At 46.9% G+C, this 17,500-nt stretch overlaps 2 protein-coding genes across 3 annotated transcripts in view; both read right to left on the bottom strand.

Moving 5' to 3' along the window:
- Positions 1–7,401, bottom strand: part of sntb2 (syntrophin, beta 2) — a 15,684-nt gene extending 8,283 nt beyond the window's left edge. The window contains exon 1 of the mRNA XM_030366643.1: positions 6,476–7,401. Within this exon, the coding sequence (XP_030222503.1) occupies positions 6,476–7,175 (700 nt within the window). The 5' untranslated portion in view covers positions 7,176–7,401. The remainder of the gene's footprint in view (positions 1–6,475) is intronic.
- Positions 7,402–8,203: 802 nt separating this feature from the next.
- Positions 8,204–17,500, bottom strand: part of spire2 (spire-type actin nucleation factor 2) — a 15,307-nt gene continuing 6,010 nt past the window's right edge. The window contains exons 6-16 of one of the 2 annotated variants that reach the window (XR_003978033.1): positions 17,347–17,433; positions 16,871–16,988; positions 15,909–16,075; positions 14,583–14,811; positions 12,195–12,313; positions 11,885–12,022; positions 11,625–11,692; positions 11,449–11,476; positions 11,235–11,262; positions 10,717–10,814; positions 8,700–9,086 (exon numbers count right to left, since the gene is read on the bottom strand). Coding sequence is in view for 1 of the 2 variants with exons in the window: in XM_030367134.1 (XP_030222994.1) it covers positions 8,762–9,086; positions 10,717–10,814; positions 11,449–11,476; positions 11,625–11,692; positions 11,885–12,022; positions 12,195–12,313; positions 14,583–14,811; positions 15,909–16,075; positions 16,871–16,988; positions 17,347–17,433 (1,377 nt within the window). In the remaining variant the exon portion in view is untranslated. Of the gene's footprint in view, positions 9,087–10,716; positions 10,815–11,234; positions 11,263–11,448; positions 11,477–11,624; positions 11,693–11,884; positions 12,023–12,194; positions 12,314–14,582; positions 14,812–15,908; positions 16,076–16,870; positions 16,989–17,346; positions 17,434–17,500 lie in introns of both variants that reach the window. The other variant, XM_030367134.1, reaches the window with a different exon arrangement.

Below are 17,500 nucleotides of genomic sequence, written 5' to 3'. Positions count from 1 at the left end.
ATGAGACGGTGAGGTCATTCTTGAATGCAGACTGTGAAGGTTTGTGGACTTAAATGGTTCTAGTTCTAGTCTTAAGGCAACCAATTTAAGGGGTGCTTATGTGTGTGTGTGTGTGTGTGTGTGAGCACGGCAGAAATTTGAAAAAGGAACAGTAAAAGTGCATGTGTGCACTTGTGACAGAGGCTGTGCATTTGCTTTATCAGTTATCAGTAGCAATGCGAGAGAGAAAAAAAAAACAGCGAGAGGCATGAGCGCTATATATAAACCTGGGTACTGCGTCTTTGCATGCTGCTTAACGATGTTACATTAAGTGCATGACGCACAGCTTAAAACACTGCTGGAAGTATTATGTGGCCACGGGCCAATAATCTAAACGTCATCCCCTGACCTCCCTTACCACACTGGTCAGTCGCACACACACATACCATCACTGCTGCATGTGCAAGCAGTTTTGATTAAAGGAAACAGCGTTCACACGTGTGTGTGTGTGTGTGTGTGTGTGTGTGTGTGTGTGTGTGTGTGTGTGTGTGTGTGTGTGTGTGTGTGTGTGTGTGTGTGTGTGTGTGTGTGTGTGTGTGTGTGTGTCAATGACAGCTATTTAGTCCATGGCCACAAGCATTTGTCACTGTCAATGAATTAACAGATTTACTTAGGAAGATGTTAAACTAATGTGTTTTCAAGCCACATCATATTTGTATGCTGAATATCGGTTGTTGTCACGCTGACAGAGTAGCTGCTACAACAGTGAGTAGCAGAGCCATAGCCCTGACTCCTAGTTTCACTGCTAGGATGATGACCACTGCCGTTACTATGGAAATTACTATGGAAATTTTGCACAATAAGTCTGCGGCTATTCTAACGAACAATGCTACTCCTAGATGGACTAAGTTTGCAACAATGTAAACACACTTCCTCATTGCAAAGAGTAAATTAAATAACGAGGCCTCCTCATCTGCGACTAATCCACAATAATTATTATTTTTGAAGGTGTTACACTTCAGAATCTCGTTTCTTACGAGATCGGACGGGAAAAGAGAAGGATGGCCATGCCACTCACCCCTGGAACCACTAGCACTGGGGTATGTCCCTGCATTGCTTATTTTTTTTGTAGATCGCCGAGACTTGGTAAACCTGACCTGTGCCAAACATTCTCTAACGTTGGCTTTATTCAATGTCATCCCATCAAGTAAACACAGCTGGATAATTATTAACCTCAATGACTGGAACATTATTTAATATGCCACGAAGGCCACAGGATTGATATGGGTCTTTTTCTTCTATCTGCCTTTTTGCGTGTTTTCCAGGCTTTCACATCTGGAAATAATCAAAGTCCATTTTTCTTCAAAGTCGTTATTTTTCTTCCCAGTCTTTTTGGTGTTGGTGAAGATCCTCAGGCCCCACTGTGCCGTCAGTCTGTCTGTCCGGCCCCCTGTGCACCTCCCTCAACTATTTGGACGCTACCGCCACTACCACTGGGGGATTTCCATTCATTTGAGTTTGCTTGGAGTTTCCTGTCAGCACAAAGGCTGAGTTCCCTGTCTTGTGCGTTTGTGTGTGTGCGTCCCCTCAATTGCCGTTTAAAGATACCATTAGGTCCACCAGGCCTTCCATTTTGGTTCCATTTCTGAAGCTAAGTAGGTCTGCACACAGAGGACTATCAACACTGTGCTAGCGTGTGCGTGAGTGTACATGCAGCTCCCCTCATACTTCAACTACCACAGCAAGGAAAAACCGAAGAGTAAAACAACAAAATGATTCAAAACCCATACAAAATGTACTAAGTAAAGAGAGAGGAAGGGATGATATGCTAGAAGGCAGCTACGTGGTGGAATGGGCCTCAACATTCATTTACGGGTTGTTGGTTGTGGTGACCGGCCATGTTCAGCTTTCCCGTTCGTCCTTCACCACACACACGCACATAAACCCACACACACATAGCAATAAACCAAACAGAATAATGTTACAGTATGGTTTAAAATGCTGACAGGGCAGTATGTCAGTCAATCAGGCCATCCATTTCCCCTGGTGGTTTGGCCAACACCTCCAGCTCCCCTCCTCCCCCCTCGCCTTTCCCTGGCTTGGATCCTCTCTCCTCTTTCCGTTCTCTGAGCCTTTCTTATGTCCGCAGAATTCTGCTAACCCCTCCACCCCTTATAGTCCTTCTCTCTTCCCATACCTGCCCCCACCCGTGCGGCTGCCAGACCCCTAATGAGAACAATGTGTTGGAGCGCTGTGATTGTGCATACTGTGTGCGTGCATGAATGTGCGTGCATGCCTTCATGTGCGTGCATGCGTGTTGGAGGGAGGAGATTCCAGGGGTCAAGTTGAAGTTTACGCATGTGTGCACACTTGGCCCAAAGCCGCTTCACGGACACAAGGTCCGCTAGGTTCCGTGTTGCAGTTTATTTACACAGGGCCTTCAACCCAATTAAAGTCCAAGTAAAAGGCCCCATAGAACCACAGCGAGCTGGATTGGAACTCTATCCCCGCACCCGCACATGGCCAAGGAAGATCTCTAGCAAAAGACTGAGAAAACGAAGAAAGCTTGAGGAAGGTAACAGATCTGTTCTCTGTCTACAGGCAAGGCTCAAACACAACCGTGTGTTTGAGCCTTGCCTATATCATCCTTTAGGCAAGGCTCAAATACAGCCATGTTTGGACTGCGGGCACCAAGATAAAATGTGAAATTCAACAGGAGTTGTACAATAAATAATGATGGCTGGATGACTCCAACAGCTACCTTGATCCCGAGTGTAGATTATTCCAGAAGGAGCAGATGGTCATAATGCCGAGCAAAGGGCTGGCATCTGTCAGTAGGTGCAAGTACAGCGCTGATTCAGCCATGCAGCTTTATATTAAAAACACACACACACACACACACACACACACACACACACACACACACACACACACACACACACACACACACACACACACACACACACACACACACACACACACACACACACACACACACACACGGCTGAAACAAGCGTAATACAATAACCTTTTCAAGTTCAAAAGTCCCGTTCTGCAGCTGGCATCAATAGTGCATTATACTGCCCCACCATACCCGAGCAGTTGGTGGGCTATCCTGAAGCATATATCCGCAGCCCATCATAAAATCGGTCTTAATGCAGGTCCACACACATCTGCACTCTCATATCGCAGGGATGTGGATGTGATTACACCCTAGAATCTCATGATGTAGTCCTGCCGTCAGTCGCTAATGCTCGGGCCGAGACGGGAGAGAGAGAAAGCTTTTAGTCCCTCTGCTCCTTCAGCAGTGGAATAGTCTCTGAGAAAGACTTTCAATGCACAAGGATTTTCCTGAGCTCATTGATTTCAACCTAGCTAAATGACACCATAGCTATCATTTATATGTCTTGCAACGATGTTTGCATGATTCCGGAATCCTGTTTAATCAAAAAAAAAGACAGATGGATCTCGTACAAATCATGGATCCTGAATGTAGATTACTCCAGATGGAGCAGCAAGTCATAATGATGGGCAAAGGACAGGCATCTGTCATTTGGTTTATGTGTTTATAAATCCTTCTTGCTTGAACACATGCAATATATTGCATTTACACACATACAAGCGGTAGAGCCTAAACGTAACGCACAACATCTACCTACACAAAAGCACAAAAAGAGGAGTTGGTAATTTAAGAGGAAACAAATCGTTTTTTTGTCTCTAATTTTGTCTCGTACTATAAACAACCAATCAGGGTAACGAGGCTATGTGCACCAGAACCCAAGTGTTAACGAGTTATATGAGCCGGAGAGAGTTCAGTGGATATATGTGGACGTGATTACTGGGCTGTAACCAGGGGACTCTTTGTGCTGATATGGGTTAAGAGTGAGTCCCCGACTGATATACGCTCTCCCGAGCTATTTGCAGCTTTATGCAGACTCATGATCTTCGACTCTGCTAAGCGGAGTGAATGGAGACGAGACAAGGGGATAGAAAAAGCAACATGCTCAGCAAAGCCTTGGCCTTTCCAAAAACAAAAGCAACACAGCACCGTTTTCCCAATCCAGGACTGTCCCCGTTTCAGTCAATGACTTCTTTGTCTGCGTTTGTGTCCCCCCCCCCTCACCACCTCCCTCTCATTTTCTCTTCTTGTGCCTCCAATTACTGTCACAACGGGCTGGTTCCTGTGTCTCCATTTACCCCTGACCATCAGGTTTGCTCACCCATTAGGACAACACAGGGAAAGAATGCTGTTGCTTTACCCGATCGTTTGAACACATTGGCCATTATGGACGGCTTCTCTGCGTGTCTGCCGCAGGACGGGAGGCAAGTCAGCAGCAGTTTTATTCCATGCATGCATTTGTTTTTCAGGGGAAGAATGACACTAGCCGCAGGCAACTCCTCCGACTGTCTAGGAGGTTCTGCAAAAAAAGGACTGTTTAAAACTCCCTCCTTCCAACTTTGCTGTGAACTACAACGTATTCATCTTGACCAGGACTCCCTGGAAGAAGAGATATTGCATCTCAATGGGACCTTCCTGGTAAACAAAAGGATAAATAAATGAAGCCTGTCCCAGAACACAATCCTTCCAAATGAAAGGTCCACTCTACACTCTTCCTCCCTGAAAGAGGATCCACATTCAACACATAGATGATGCCATTTTGGCTGATGGTGGCGTTTTGTTCCTCTTTTCTTCGGTTGCGGCCTCTCATCCAATGCACATGTGATTAGTTACTGAACTTGGTCACATGAGCAAAACAAAACAAAACTTAATAAGCGAAACTAACCCAACAATCTGAAACCCAATTCTTGCAAAATAAATGCCTCATGCTAACGCAATAGATGCTAAATACTACGGTATGACCTTCTTCTGCGTAGAAGGCCGTTATTGCATTTTTTATTATTGGGCAATATAAATACCAAACAATTTCCTGATTTGACACACCAGCTTACTAATACCATCCAACCTGCATCCTTCTTCTCTCTGAGGTAGGACATTTCTAATATAGGACAGTGGATCGGTTACAGGGTTCCATGTTCACCGTTTCACTCCCTTACATGTCAGCAGACATCATTCATCAAGAAGACCCTCACCCATGAACAGCTCCTAAATGATCTGTATCTGAATTCACCTAATTCAAGTAGCTTTGGATAATGGTATTGGCTTAATAACTTGTCGTGGGATTTCTTTGAAACTCTTGTGTTTATGGCACAGTTACCCCAGAATATGACCTAACACAAGTCTTGTCCACGATGTGGGATTCCCAGGTAGGAGATGTCAACTCTTGACCTTTCTCCCTTTTTTGAGGAACTTTGAGGTCACAAGGTCAGGAATGTGGAACACATCAGCTAATTGTCAGACTATCCGGGGTATTTGAGTGTTGTGTGTACCCGTCAATGAGGTCTAGAAAGAAAACAACCACTTTGTTTTGTCCAGCCGCGGTCATTGGTTCAAATAAGTGCGTCTGTAGGAGACACAGTGAAAAGCTAATGGGAGAGAGTTGGAGAGTGAGCTATTTAACAATGACAGGCACTTGGCAAATTCCTCCAATCCGAGTCGAGTGCTTGGATCCCTGTCCAATACAGCGGGAAACTGAAATAAGTAAATAGTTCACTTCTGATAACCTATCATTGCACAAATCATCATTGCAGCATTTGTAGTTTAATCAATGACACCTATACTGCTTGGTGGACACGTCAAATAACAAAAAGTAACATTAGGCTACTATCCAGAAAGACCTATATCGGGTTCAGCAAAAATAGTAATAGGATACACAAATCATGTAGGCTACACTGGTCAATTACACTTTAAGTCCCCAATGAATTGAGATGTACCATTTTGTCCGTTTGAAGGTCGGTTGTTTGTTTACTCTAAACACTTTGGTGCTTGCATCTTAGTAAATGTTTGCTTGCCCTATGATGATCTAACTCAATCACTTCCTTTATCTCCTCCTGGTGTCCCTCTCTCTCTGGTCCCCTCCGTTAGATACATCAGTAAAACTGCAAGCATCAAAATGTTAATATTTTTTTTGTTATATTTCCAATGCCGTTGACACAATTAAGCCCCACCCACTATTTTTGCAAAATAACCACAACAGTTGTGGACTGGATGCTTGTTTACGTTTAAGAGTTCGCTGTCATGCATTGATCCAACTATTACCCGCAACAACACAAAACACTGCACCCATACTCAATTCCTGTCGGTGAGCGATTCTAGAAGAACCCACACATGTTTTGAAATGTTCTCCAGTCAGTGGGCGTCTCAAACAAGTTCACCGTGCCCTCGTGAGGGCAATGTGCGTTACGTTATACTGGCTATATTGGGCCTAATGGCTCCATGCTGGCACCACTCATTTGGTAGGCTACATGAAAACTGTGGTGGCGAGTTATTCTCACGTTAACCCATAACGTAACATACATAAATGGAGCCGAAACGGAGGGAGAGAGAGAGTATAATCTCGGCCTTGGCAAATCCCCGCTGTAGCGTGGGTCCACTTACCCTCGAGCGTCACCTCTTTTCCTGCCTTTTTAAGCGCCTGAACCGCTAAATCATGCGTAGCTTCACGGAGGTCATTGCCGTTCACGGAGAGGATCGCATCGCCCACCCGGAGAGCCCGACTCTGGTCCGCTGCAAGTCCGGGAAAGATCTTGGAAATGAGAATGGGCATTCTGTTCTCCCTGCCGCCCTTGATGCTGATACCCAACCCGCCAGACTCTTGTTTGACAACTCGAACTTTACGCACCGCTTCGGTCGAACCGTCCAAACTAATAGGAATTTCGCCTTGCCGTGAACTAAAACTGGACCCAGGACTACCATAACTGGACCCAGGGCTTCCAAAGTCAGAGTTTGCGCCGTTATTTGGGTACTGCTTTGGGCTGTTCACACCATAGCTGCCGTATTGTCCGCGGGTGTTAGCTCCGTGCCCCGGACTGTCGTGGTTCTGGTACGGCTCTTGGCGCGAGTTGGGACCTCGATTTGGGTTTCCAGAAGCCAAGTTCGAATCGTTTCCGTTTGACATTCCATTCCGTTGGCCTGCAGGGGAGTTGTAATCCAGATGATTGGACCCATGTGCGGTTATCTCCGCTTCGGCCGTTAGAGTAAATGTTTCACGGGTCAGTTCGGCGGCCACTCGGATCCAACGGTCCCGGAGCAAAAGATCCAGTTGGCCGTTTTTGTCCGCTCTGGTCCAAATAGCCATTCTGGGACGGCTAGCCTACTCAGAGGCGGGCGGGTTTCAGACTAAACTCACCATGAACTTTTTCCTCTTTTCTGAGTGCGCATAAGCAGCACCAACCAGGCTACACTGGCCGATCGACACACCCACTTACGTACAGCTTGCAGAAAACAGAAGAGAGAGAGAAAAAACAGTCCCCGAAAATGAGCAAAGGAGAGTCTACAATGGGTCGATGGGGAGGGTTTGTTGAATTAAAGCACTGAGGTCGGTACGTTGAGTAAATCGGAGCCAGATGACAGATGGAATCAACCAATCAACCTTTAGATGTGTAGATTACTTATTCATGAGGATAGAAGCGGGGCCATGTGACAGTAAGGATCCAATGTTGCTCAAGTGAAGTTTCCAATCGTTTTTTTATTGTTGTCCAAAACTGCAGATGTGTTTATCATAATGTATAGGGTTGCTACCAGTCAATCAAAAGGAACGGATGGTTTCAAAGCTAAAGTAACTTGTAGTGTTGATAGACAAGCAAATCAGATCAAATCAACAGTGATATATTCTGGCGGGAAAACAGATTGTCCTTTAACTAATAAGGATGTGTGACTTAGGAGACTAAATAGTGCCACGTGCCGGGCTCCAAGTCCAAGCCTGTTAAAGACCAACAATGAGGAGCATCTTGGCTCCGGCTTGGATAGAGGCTCCATTGTCATCAATGGAACATGTCTCCCCCAGGATCTGATCAAGACCAACCAGAGGAGCAGAGCAGGGGCCAGCTCTCCCGTGGATGTGTGGACTGTGTAGAAATGGGGCTTCTTGGACCCATGGTTGCGAGGACAGTGCTTCTATGACGGGCTCCCAAAGAATGACACAAGCGAGGGCGGCGTTTGTTGATAAGATCTTTTATTTATTGCAGTCGAGGTTGACTCAGTGTTTACAAAACCCTTGAGCAGATTGCAGACATCCGGGTAGTGAGGCGAGGGGGGGGGGGGGGGGGGGGGGGGGGGGGGGGGGGGGGGGGGGTGGGAGGGGCGGGAGGCAGGGGGGCTCGGGGTTGGGGGGGGTTGGGGGGGGGGGTCGGGAGAGGGGTGTGTTTCGCCTCAGCTTTATTTACATCAGTGATCCATTAAAATGTCCGATACATTCACAAGGTCACCGCCACTCCCCACTCCCATCCATCCACCCACACCTTGTGGGGCCAATCCCCACACCCACTACTGACCCGCAAAGTAGGCCACCTTCCAAGCGAGAAAGGCTATGTCCCCAATGAGCTTGCACTGATTGTGCCTCTGGCCATGCTTAAGGCATTAATACATTCACAACATAATCAAGGCAACATGTCATGGCCGGCGTCCGGCCGTGCGTGTGCGTGTGTGTGTGTGTGTGTGTGTGTGTGTGTGTGTGTGTGTGTGTTTGGCCATGTGTGCTTGTGTGTATATGTGTGCGTTTGGCGGTGTGTGTGTGTGTGTCCAGAGGAGGGGTTGATCGGGGGCTCCAACACTGGTGCTGGATTCGCGTATCGGGAGGAAGGGGTTGCCGGGGGGGCGCGTGGTGGCGGCAGAGGGGGCGGGGCTAGCTCATTCAATCAAACAGTGTAACGGTACGCTCTCCGATCACTTTCCCGCCCTGTTGGGGAGGGTGGCGTCGGCCCGGGCTAGCGGCTGCCTCCATGAGGCACTGGGGGGAGGCTGCGACGGGGCGCCCCAGGGACATGGCGCCGACAGCGGGCGAGGCAAGGGAGCGGCCTGGGGCCGGCGGGCGGCGGGCCGGCTCTCCCGCTTGGGCGTGTTGAGGAGGTCCAGGCTGCGGCGGCTAGACGAGATGACGTCCGCCACGAACTTGGTGCACTCGGCGCACACGTCGCGCAGCGTGCAGCCGTGCGCGTACAGGTGGGGGAACTCCTCCTCGACCGACCGGCGCGTGAGGCTGCGTAGCGACCTGGGGGGTCGGGGAGGTCGGGTCAGGAATGATCTAGGTACTTTCTGCGGTCTTTGTGGCACATTGCAGCTGGGGGATTGTGTTCGGGTGATGGCTGGTTTAAGCAGCCGCCCGCTAGCCCGATTCAGACTGATTGGACTGGCGCTGGGTGAGGCTGCATACCTGTCGCACATTGAGCAATCAATGTGGCACAGGTTAAACCAGCCGTCACTACCGTTCTCCACCATGTAGCACAAGGCCATGGATCATTATCAGCAAAACTTACAATGAACGAGTTCATTGTAAGTTACCCACTGCGCTCCCTTGAGGTGAATATGATTCAAGAATAATGATCAACATTTTTCAAGTAATACCCATGCATTCACTTGAAAATTACATATGGAAAAAAACAATGTATCCTTGGTTTCACCCCTCCAAAAACGGATAAAGAGAAACAAAGATCTTAATATGTTGCGGTTTGATCATCGAAAACCCCTGTTACCGGGTCTGGTTGTAACAAAATCCAACATCAACTTCTCTACTTTCAAAGCACAATGAAATTGCAAGCTCATTGTCACACTAAATCATTCAAAGCAAACAGAAGCAGTGAGATGAGGTATTAACCATAGTGATTAACAAAAAAATATGATTGTCAGATTCACTGATTAAAATATATTAGTGAACATTTCTGATCCCATAGGGATGCCAAGTGTTTGTGTTTCTCGCTGCCTCTCCCTCACCGCCACCTCTCCTGTGAAAGCCACACAGAATGAGGGACGATATTAACGATGGTGGGATAATTATCACATAATGGCTACTTAGAGGTCTCGGAAGAGAGGCTGCTCTTTCGTAATCATCTGAGAGAGAGACAGAACGGTGGAGAAAATACCACAGCCGTTGGCTTGATTATGTGATCTCCCATTGGATGAAGTAGGCAGAGGCTGGTATATTTAGAGTTTAAGCAGGTTGTAAGAAACAAAGCAAGAGAGAGAAGGAAGGAAATTGATTTAACTTGCGGCCTTATCCTGCCTATGTGCACACACCGTTTGGATAAAGAACACACTGGATAGGGTAAAGACATGCGTTGGGGGAGGAGATAGATAGCTTAATGGAGCCAATCTAAGGCCCGCCCCCTTCTAGTCTGTATCAATAACTAATGATAGTCACCGCCTCTGTCTGGATTCACACACGTCTGGGGAGACTGTTGTAGCCTGGTCCTACCAGACTCTCGTACTTCATTTCATTTGCACAGAGAGTCTGGCCTCTCTCCATTGACAAACGTTAACACACTTGAAGGCGGGTGTCTGTTGAAGTTTAAAACTATTGGATCTGCCCCAGTGCCTGTAACATTTGGTCGTGACATATGTCATGCGCCCGGACCGGCCGGGAATCACGTTGCGCGCGGGCTGTAAACAAACCAAACACCGTGCGTGAAGATGTCCGTCAACGAGAGATGACTTTAACGCCATTGTTCTCAGCCACTCCCTCTGTTTGCTGATTGGACGCACAAAATTTGGACGGAGAAAACCCGCGAATATACCGCAAACCCAGACGTAGTATTGAAGGGAAATGAAAATTGAGCGGAAGTACTTAGGCGGGCGGAACCAGGCTAAGACTGTTGGCCTCTTGAAGCACAACATCATCGACTTACTTGTATACTTGGCTTTTGTGGCCATGGCTCTTTGGGCTGCTGTAGAAGCCCAAGGTATAGACAGGGATGTGTGCCATCTTCTTAGATGGGATCTTCATCTGTTACGGAGAGAAGAGGTCAGAGGGTCAGGGACATGTGAAGAGACATACAACTGCACAGAGGTTAAGGGAATAGAGAGAAAGGAATGACAAGCACTGGAGAAAGGGCAACATGTATAACTAGTTTGACGCATGGAGCAGTTCATTGGCATGACTGTAACAAAATCAACATCTATTAACCAACAGGTTGATGAGCAGGCAAAAACGTCAGGCGTCACAAATGAATCCATTCTCAGAGGTACGGCCATTCCAATCACAACACTAACACACACAAAACAACAAACAAGGTTCGAAAAGTTATAAATAGGTAATACGGTAAGGAGATAAACTGGTCAGTTCATTGCAACACACACACACACAAAAATCACAGCAAACACAATTGGGAACCACACAAGTCAAGTCCCAAAATCTCCAACCTACATAGCACAGAACCACACATCCACACGGCCTGGGGGTAGGGCAACAAATCAAAAGCATTAGCCTCCATTAAACCACAAGCTTAATATGAACAATAAATGCACAATGGGCCCAGGTTAATATTGGTTTTGACTGAGTCATATTGGAAGTGTCCCGAAGCCAGGCCACGAGGCCTAAGGTAACAGGGGGCCAATGCAGATCAAGGGATTCCACTTACCTTTGCACTACAGGAGGCACAGACCGATCTGCAGGGAAAGACAGCATTAATATGATACATGAACTGGTACGTTAAAAAAAGAAATATATAGAATATGACAGACCACTTTATACAGGTGTATAAAGTGACACACATTGACAATTCAATTATGAACTTGTAGAATGCATGGGCAAAACCTTTTACAGAGTAAGCAATTGGACGGCCACGAGAAGAGGGGAAACTTCACTTTACAGCAGCAGCAAACCTGGGACGGACACACACACACACACACACACACACACACACACACACACACACACACACACACACACACACACACACACACACACACACACACACACACACACACACACACACACACACACACACTTAGGGTGGTCCATCTAAATCCATATTGAAGGGTATAAGCATTACCCGAACGCTGCTATCCCAGTACCTTGCCCTTCTTCAGGTTGTTGTAGAGCTCTTTAGTCTGATAGAACTTCTCCATTTCTGCCTTCACTAGAACCCGGCGCACATTGATCACCTCCTCCACCGTCAAGGCAAGACTCTCCACTGGGTGGCTGAACTCCTCCTAGATGGGGAAGGACATGGACCCCAAGGGGGAAAGAGTAAATCCCAGGTTATGTGGTTATTACCATATAAAGCCCCACGCGTTTACACTCTAAATCCCAATAGTTGCTGATTGTGTTGCTGCAAATGTTATAGCAACAATAGGTCTTATTGTTATTTTTATAATTACTTACCATCCACTGTCTCTTCTTGTCAATTGTGGGCGGGGCTTCTGCGGTTTCTGTGACCTCGTCCACCGAGCTGAGGGACAGTCGGGCGGGGGAGGAGGGCGTCCAGGAGGCTTGGTACGACGCTGGAGGCACACAGAGATGGTCAATGGATTGCCATATAGCCATTTTATAACCAGGGAACACTCAAAGCTCTTTCCAATATTGCCTATCATTCACCCATTCACACACCAAGGGCGGTATCCACCATGCAGGGCAACAGCCAGCTCGTCGGGAGCAGCCAGGGTGAGGCATCTTGCTCAGGGACACCTCGACCCTCGGCTAGGAGGAGCCGGGGATCGAACTAGCCACCTTCCGGGTACCAGTTAACCTGCCCTACCTCCTCAGCCACACGCCGCCCAGATGGAGTTAGATGGATGGACAGAGAGAGGGACAGAGAGGCGGGATGAAGATGCATGGACAGAAGTCCTATGGCGGGATGCGTGTGAACGGTGTGAGGGAGGGGGTGCAGGAGGAGAACAAGGTACCAGGGGAGGTAGAGGAGATAGAGAACATGAAATAGATTTTTTTTCGAAAAAGGATGCAAGGGATAAATACAAACATTAAAAATGAAAAAAACAATAACAAAATCAGTCCGAGATGAAGGACCAACCGAGAGAGACCGGTCCATGCATAAGACATGAGTTGTCTTTCATGCAAAGCCCCCCCCCCCCCCCCTCGCTACTGGAGAGCACAGCTACAATGTCCCCATCTGTTATCCAATTGATTGCGGTGACGTGCCTCAGACATCAGTACCTTAGAACATCACAGCTAGGGGTCTATGCACGCTAATGGGCCCTTGTTTCAAAAGAGCTTCTTGGTCGGAGGTCATGATAAATTAAGCAGGCAACCTGACTGGAGGCGTGTGTGTGGGTGGTGGAAAGTCTGCCTGAGCTTCTAAATTATGCAACTGTAAAAAAGTGCACGCACAGGAGCCGAGATTGAGATGGCCTCTTTGGTCACGCAAGCTGAATGTGTGATATTCAACAGTTTCAGCACTTAAACCAAATGATAAAATGAGCTTCTGCAGCTGGTGAACGCTCTCAATTGCCACTTTTGGTCAATACATATCATGACCTGACCATAAGCAGAATACATCGAAATAACAGCTAAATTGGTTAGGAAGAGATACAACTCTGTCTGGGATAATTAAAGTAGACCACCGTCTTATCTTATCTTTTGGACTACAATAGGCCTACACATGTTGTAAAAGGCCACATACATGGAAAAAAAGTGGCATTTTGATAAATTGTTACTACTGAGTTATCCGAATGCATTAGCATCCATCGGTGTACCGTAGTGGCTCACTGTTTGTCTATCAGCACATCTTTTCAAGTTGATTACAAGCCATGGAAACACTGCAGATTGAATTACGCAGCACATGTTATCCCCCTCACCCCCCTCGCGAACATGATGTGTTGTAGGAAGTTCCGCCGTGATGGACTGACACTGTATTTTTCATGTCATCAAACCACATGGACTCCTCATTCACCACACTCACCAAGCTAGATAACGGTTATCAAATTTCCGTTACTGCTGGATTTGAGGTTGGCCCCCGGGATCAGGGAGGATATACAGAAGAGGACGTCTGCATGGAGTTCTTATTGAATAAGGAGGAGTGATCGAATACAATACTGTGCACATTATAGTCAATTTAACCTTTACAATTAAAAGGTCAACCTTGATCAAGGTTGAGGGTTGACAAACACGCGGCTACACGGTGCCTATGTACCGCCCACCTCCTGCGTCACGGAAATGGAATAAGTCGCATGGGAGTAAACAGCTTAATAAAATAATAATGATTTCAGGAAATATATTGGTTTAAAAATGTCATGGGTTCAACTGTATGTACAGGAAATCAAAACAGACTGAAACAGACTATTGGGCAGGTACTCATACATAATGAATGCACAGAGTTGCTCAAACACTCATCATTCTTTCTGCTCCCTCATTAAGACACTATAAACCAGTTATCTGGCATTCCCTCATTTAGTCACACTATAAACCAGTTATCTAGCATTACTATCTTCAAATGACACATTAGCTGATTTCGAACAGCATATTTTAATTAGGTAAACCATACCAGCAATTATGAAAATTTAAACTATGTAATTGTGGCTCCGTTGACTGACGACACGCATTTTTCATCAAGGCTTGACGCATGAGGTGGGCGTGACTTAGCAACGAAAAGGTTGAAGTCAGTCGCCATCTAGTGACAGAAGTGGTAAATGCACCACAACATATATTTTTTGGATAAAATAAAAAAAGTTTTTTCCAGATTGTTTTTGGCGCAATATACACAATACAAGTAATCAGTAATAATAATAATAATAATCCAACTAGTCCCATACTGACCTCGGTATACTGGCGGTGGGAAGGCCCCCGTCATGGTCTGGGACCGGGGTCTTTCTCCCCTCAGCCTGACCGCCGCCTCGCCCCCCAGCCGCGGGGAGCCGGCGAGGGGGGGCAGCATGTCGCCCCGCAGCTCCGCCAGGTCGTGCTCTGAGAAGGAGCGGTCTCGCTTCAGAGGTAAGGGGAAGCTCTCGGCCCTTCGCATCTCCCCTCCCTCCGGGGAGCCCTCCTCCTCCAGACCGAGAGGAGAGGAGAGGAGGGGTGAGGAGGGGTGAGGTGAGGTGGATGGGGGTCAGGGGGTAGGGGGAGAGGTGAGTAGAAAGGAAAGCAGCGTGATGTGAGGAGAGGAGAAAAGGAGAGGAAGGGGGAGTGAAAGGAGAGTAAGGTCGGGTTTGGAGAGGAAAGAAAAGGAGTGGAGAGAAAGGGAGACGAGAGTAGGGGGAGAAGAGGAGGTTCAGCGAAAAGGAGAGGAGGGTAGGGTGAGGAGAGGATGGCAGTAGGAGAGGGGTGTAGGGTGAGGGGAGTGAGGTGAGCAGAGTAGAACAAAGAGGATGTGTACAGGGGCAGGCAGGGTCAGAGGGGAGAGAAGAGGAAGTCAAAGAATTGAAGGATGCAGGTGAGAATCAAAAGGAAGGGAGAAAGCAAGAGGGAAACAAGAGTAGGTCGACCTAGTAGCTTGTGTAGACCACCTTTTGCCTTCCATACTAGTCTTTCTCGCACAACAATAGTGATTTAGTTAGTCAGTCAATGAGTAACTTTCCCTCTGCTAAGCTTAGTTACATTGCATGAGAAGTTGTTATGAGGCATTGTGACCCCTAGTGTCCTATTCATGACATAGATGTTGAATTAATTAATCTGTTGAATGTGAATTACATAAAATGTGAGGATATACATGGAGGTATTCTTAAAACACAGCAGCGTGTTTGAAAATGTAAAAAGACACTGTTCCTTTGTATACGCTTGATTGAAACATTAAAAAAAGTGTGTCAATAATGTGATGTAGATAAAAGTTTTTAGATATTGATCCGTATCCATACTATATTTGGCAGTTGACTATCAATCAAAGTCTGCTGCATGATTGTTCATTTCCTCCATTGCTCGAAAAGAAAACACAGAGTTGATAATACAAACAAGCCCAAAAATATATTATCATACATAACTTGTCGGCTGGGAGAGAAAATGAATGATGCTGCATCACGGATTGGAAATATTGGAAGGATGGTACTGAATGTTGGCTGTGTACTCTCTAAGAGGGCAGTGCCTCTCAGTATCTGCCACAAATCCCTCAGATTTGGACTGCTTTATTGTCTCTCCATGCCCTCGCCTCACCTCCCAGACATTCATCTCCTCCATCTCTGCCAGCGTGGGGGCCTTGAGGCGAACCCGCGGCCTGGGCGGGGCCCGGAGCCCGCCGTCCGACGCAGACAGGTCAATACAGGACGTAGACTTCACGTTGCAAGGACAAGGCAGGGCAAGGCAGGGCATGGAGCCAAATGCTGAGGGGGGGAAGGAGGGAAACCACAATAATAGCCATGTGAATAATCAGAAAGGTTTGGACATTGATGACCTACTATTAGTTATTATTAGTTAGTGTTTGTTGTGTTTCTCAAACATTGATTGAGAGAACGAAAGGGCCTCCCAGGAATTTCATTGGGAAAATAGCTGTTTGTGTGAACTCATCGAATCTTTACTTTAAACAGACAGACAGACAGACAGACAGACAGACAGACAGACAGACAGACAGACAGACAGACAGACACACAGACACACACACACACACCAGGAACAGCATTGCCCTTGGTCTGTAAATAACTAATCAATTGTATGAAATACAACACCAGCGTCCCTGGCACACTAAAACAAAAACATTACTAATGCACTTTAGCGGCAGGTCATTCATGGACAGTAAAACCTTTGCATAAACTGCACCCATAAACTATATATCCTGATAAGATTAGGAATAGGAGTGGCTCATATCCACACACACACACACACACACGATAAAAACATCTGCCATCCCTTTAGTTAGACCTCTAAAATGAAACAGTTCCTCTCAATTGTCAAATTGTAGTGTTTTTGTTGCATTTTGTCTCCAATTAATGCTTCTCAATTTAAATGTTTGCATGACACTGCAGAGCATACCATGTGCTTTGCGAGGGTTACCCATTCAATATTTCATTCATTTTCCACCAACTCCCAGTCAGTCAGTCAGTCAGTCAGTCAGTCAGTCAGTCAGTCAGTCAGTCAGTCAGTCAGTCAGTCAGTCAGTCAGTCAGTGTGTGTGTCCTTACATCTGGAGGGCGGGGAGGCCACCGGCCGGAGCTTCCTCTCCTGCTTGATCCCTGCCAGGAGTCGCTGGTGGAGCGACTCGGGCTCCTGGGGGGGGGGGGGGAGGCTGCGCTCTGACACCTGAAGGGTCCCGCCCAGAGGTGGGGGGACCACCAGCAGATACAGACATCAACACAGACAGCAGGACCAGAGGAGGGGGGGGACCAGGCACGAAAGACAGAGATTTCGCTTCAATAAATCAAACAGCACCTAAACTAAAAGATGACTGCTAACATTATTAGCACGAAAGGGAAGGGAACCATGCACCTTGACGACTTAAAAAGTATTCTCAGAATAAATTAAATCTTGAGTGATTTGAGGTCGTTACATGTCACATTAGCATCGACGCTCTTATGCTCATTTGACACAGTTAGATGAAGATAAAGCCCCTTTAAGAAATGAACAGGCCGTACTCTGTGCACCTTGTATGTGGACTAACCGGTTTGAGGGGAGGTCTGGACCTGATAAAATCCAGGATCATTTCGTGTGCATTCCTCTTCACTCTGGTGGGGATATCTCCATCCACCTGGGAATGGTATTAGGACGGGAGGATGAATGCAGTTTGGACACACCATAAACGCTCTGTGCTTTGA

Source organism: Gadus morhua, chromosome 9, assembly GCF_902167405.1.
Source record: "Gadus morhua chromosome 9, gadMor3.0, whole genome shotgun sequence".
Classification (NCBI taxonomy): domain Eukaryota; kingdom Metazoa; phylum Chordata; class Actinopteri; order Gadiformes; family Gadidae; genus Gadus; species Gadus morhua.
This window is presented reverse-complemented; position numbering and strand designations above follow the sequence as displayed.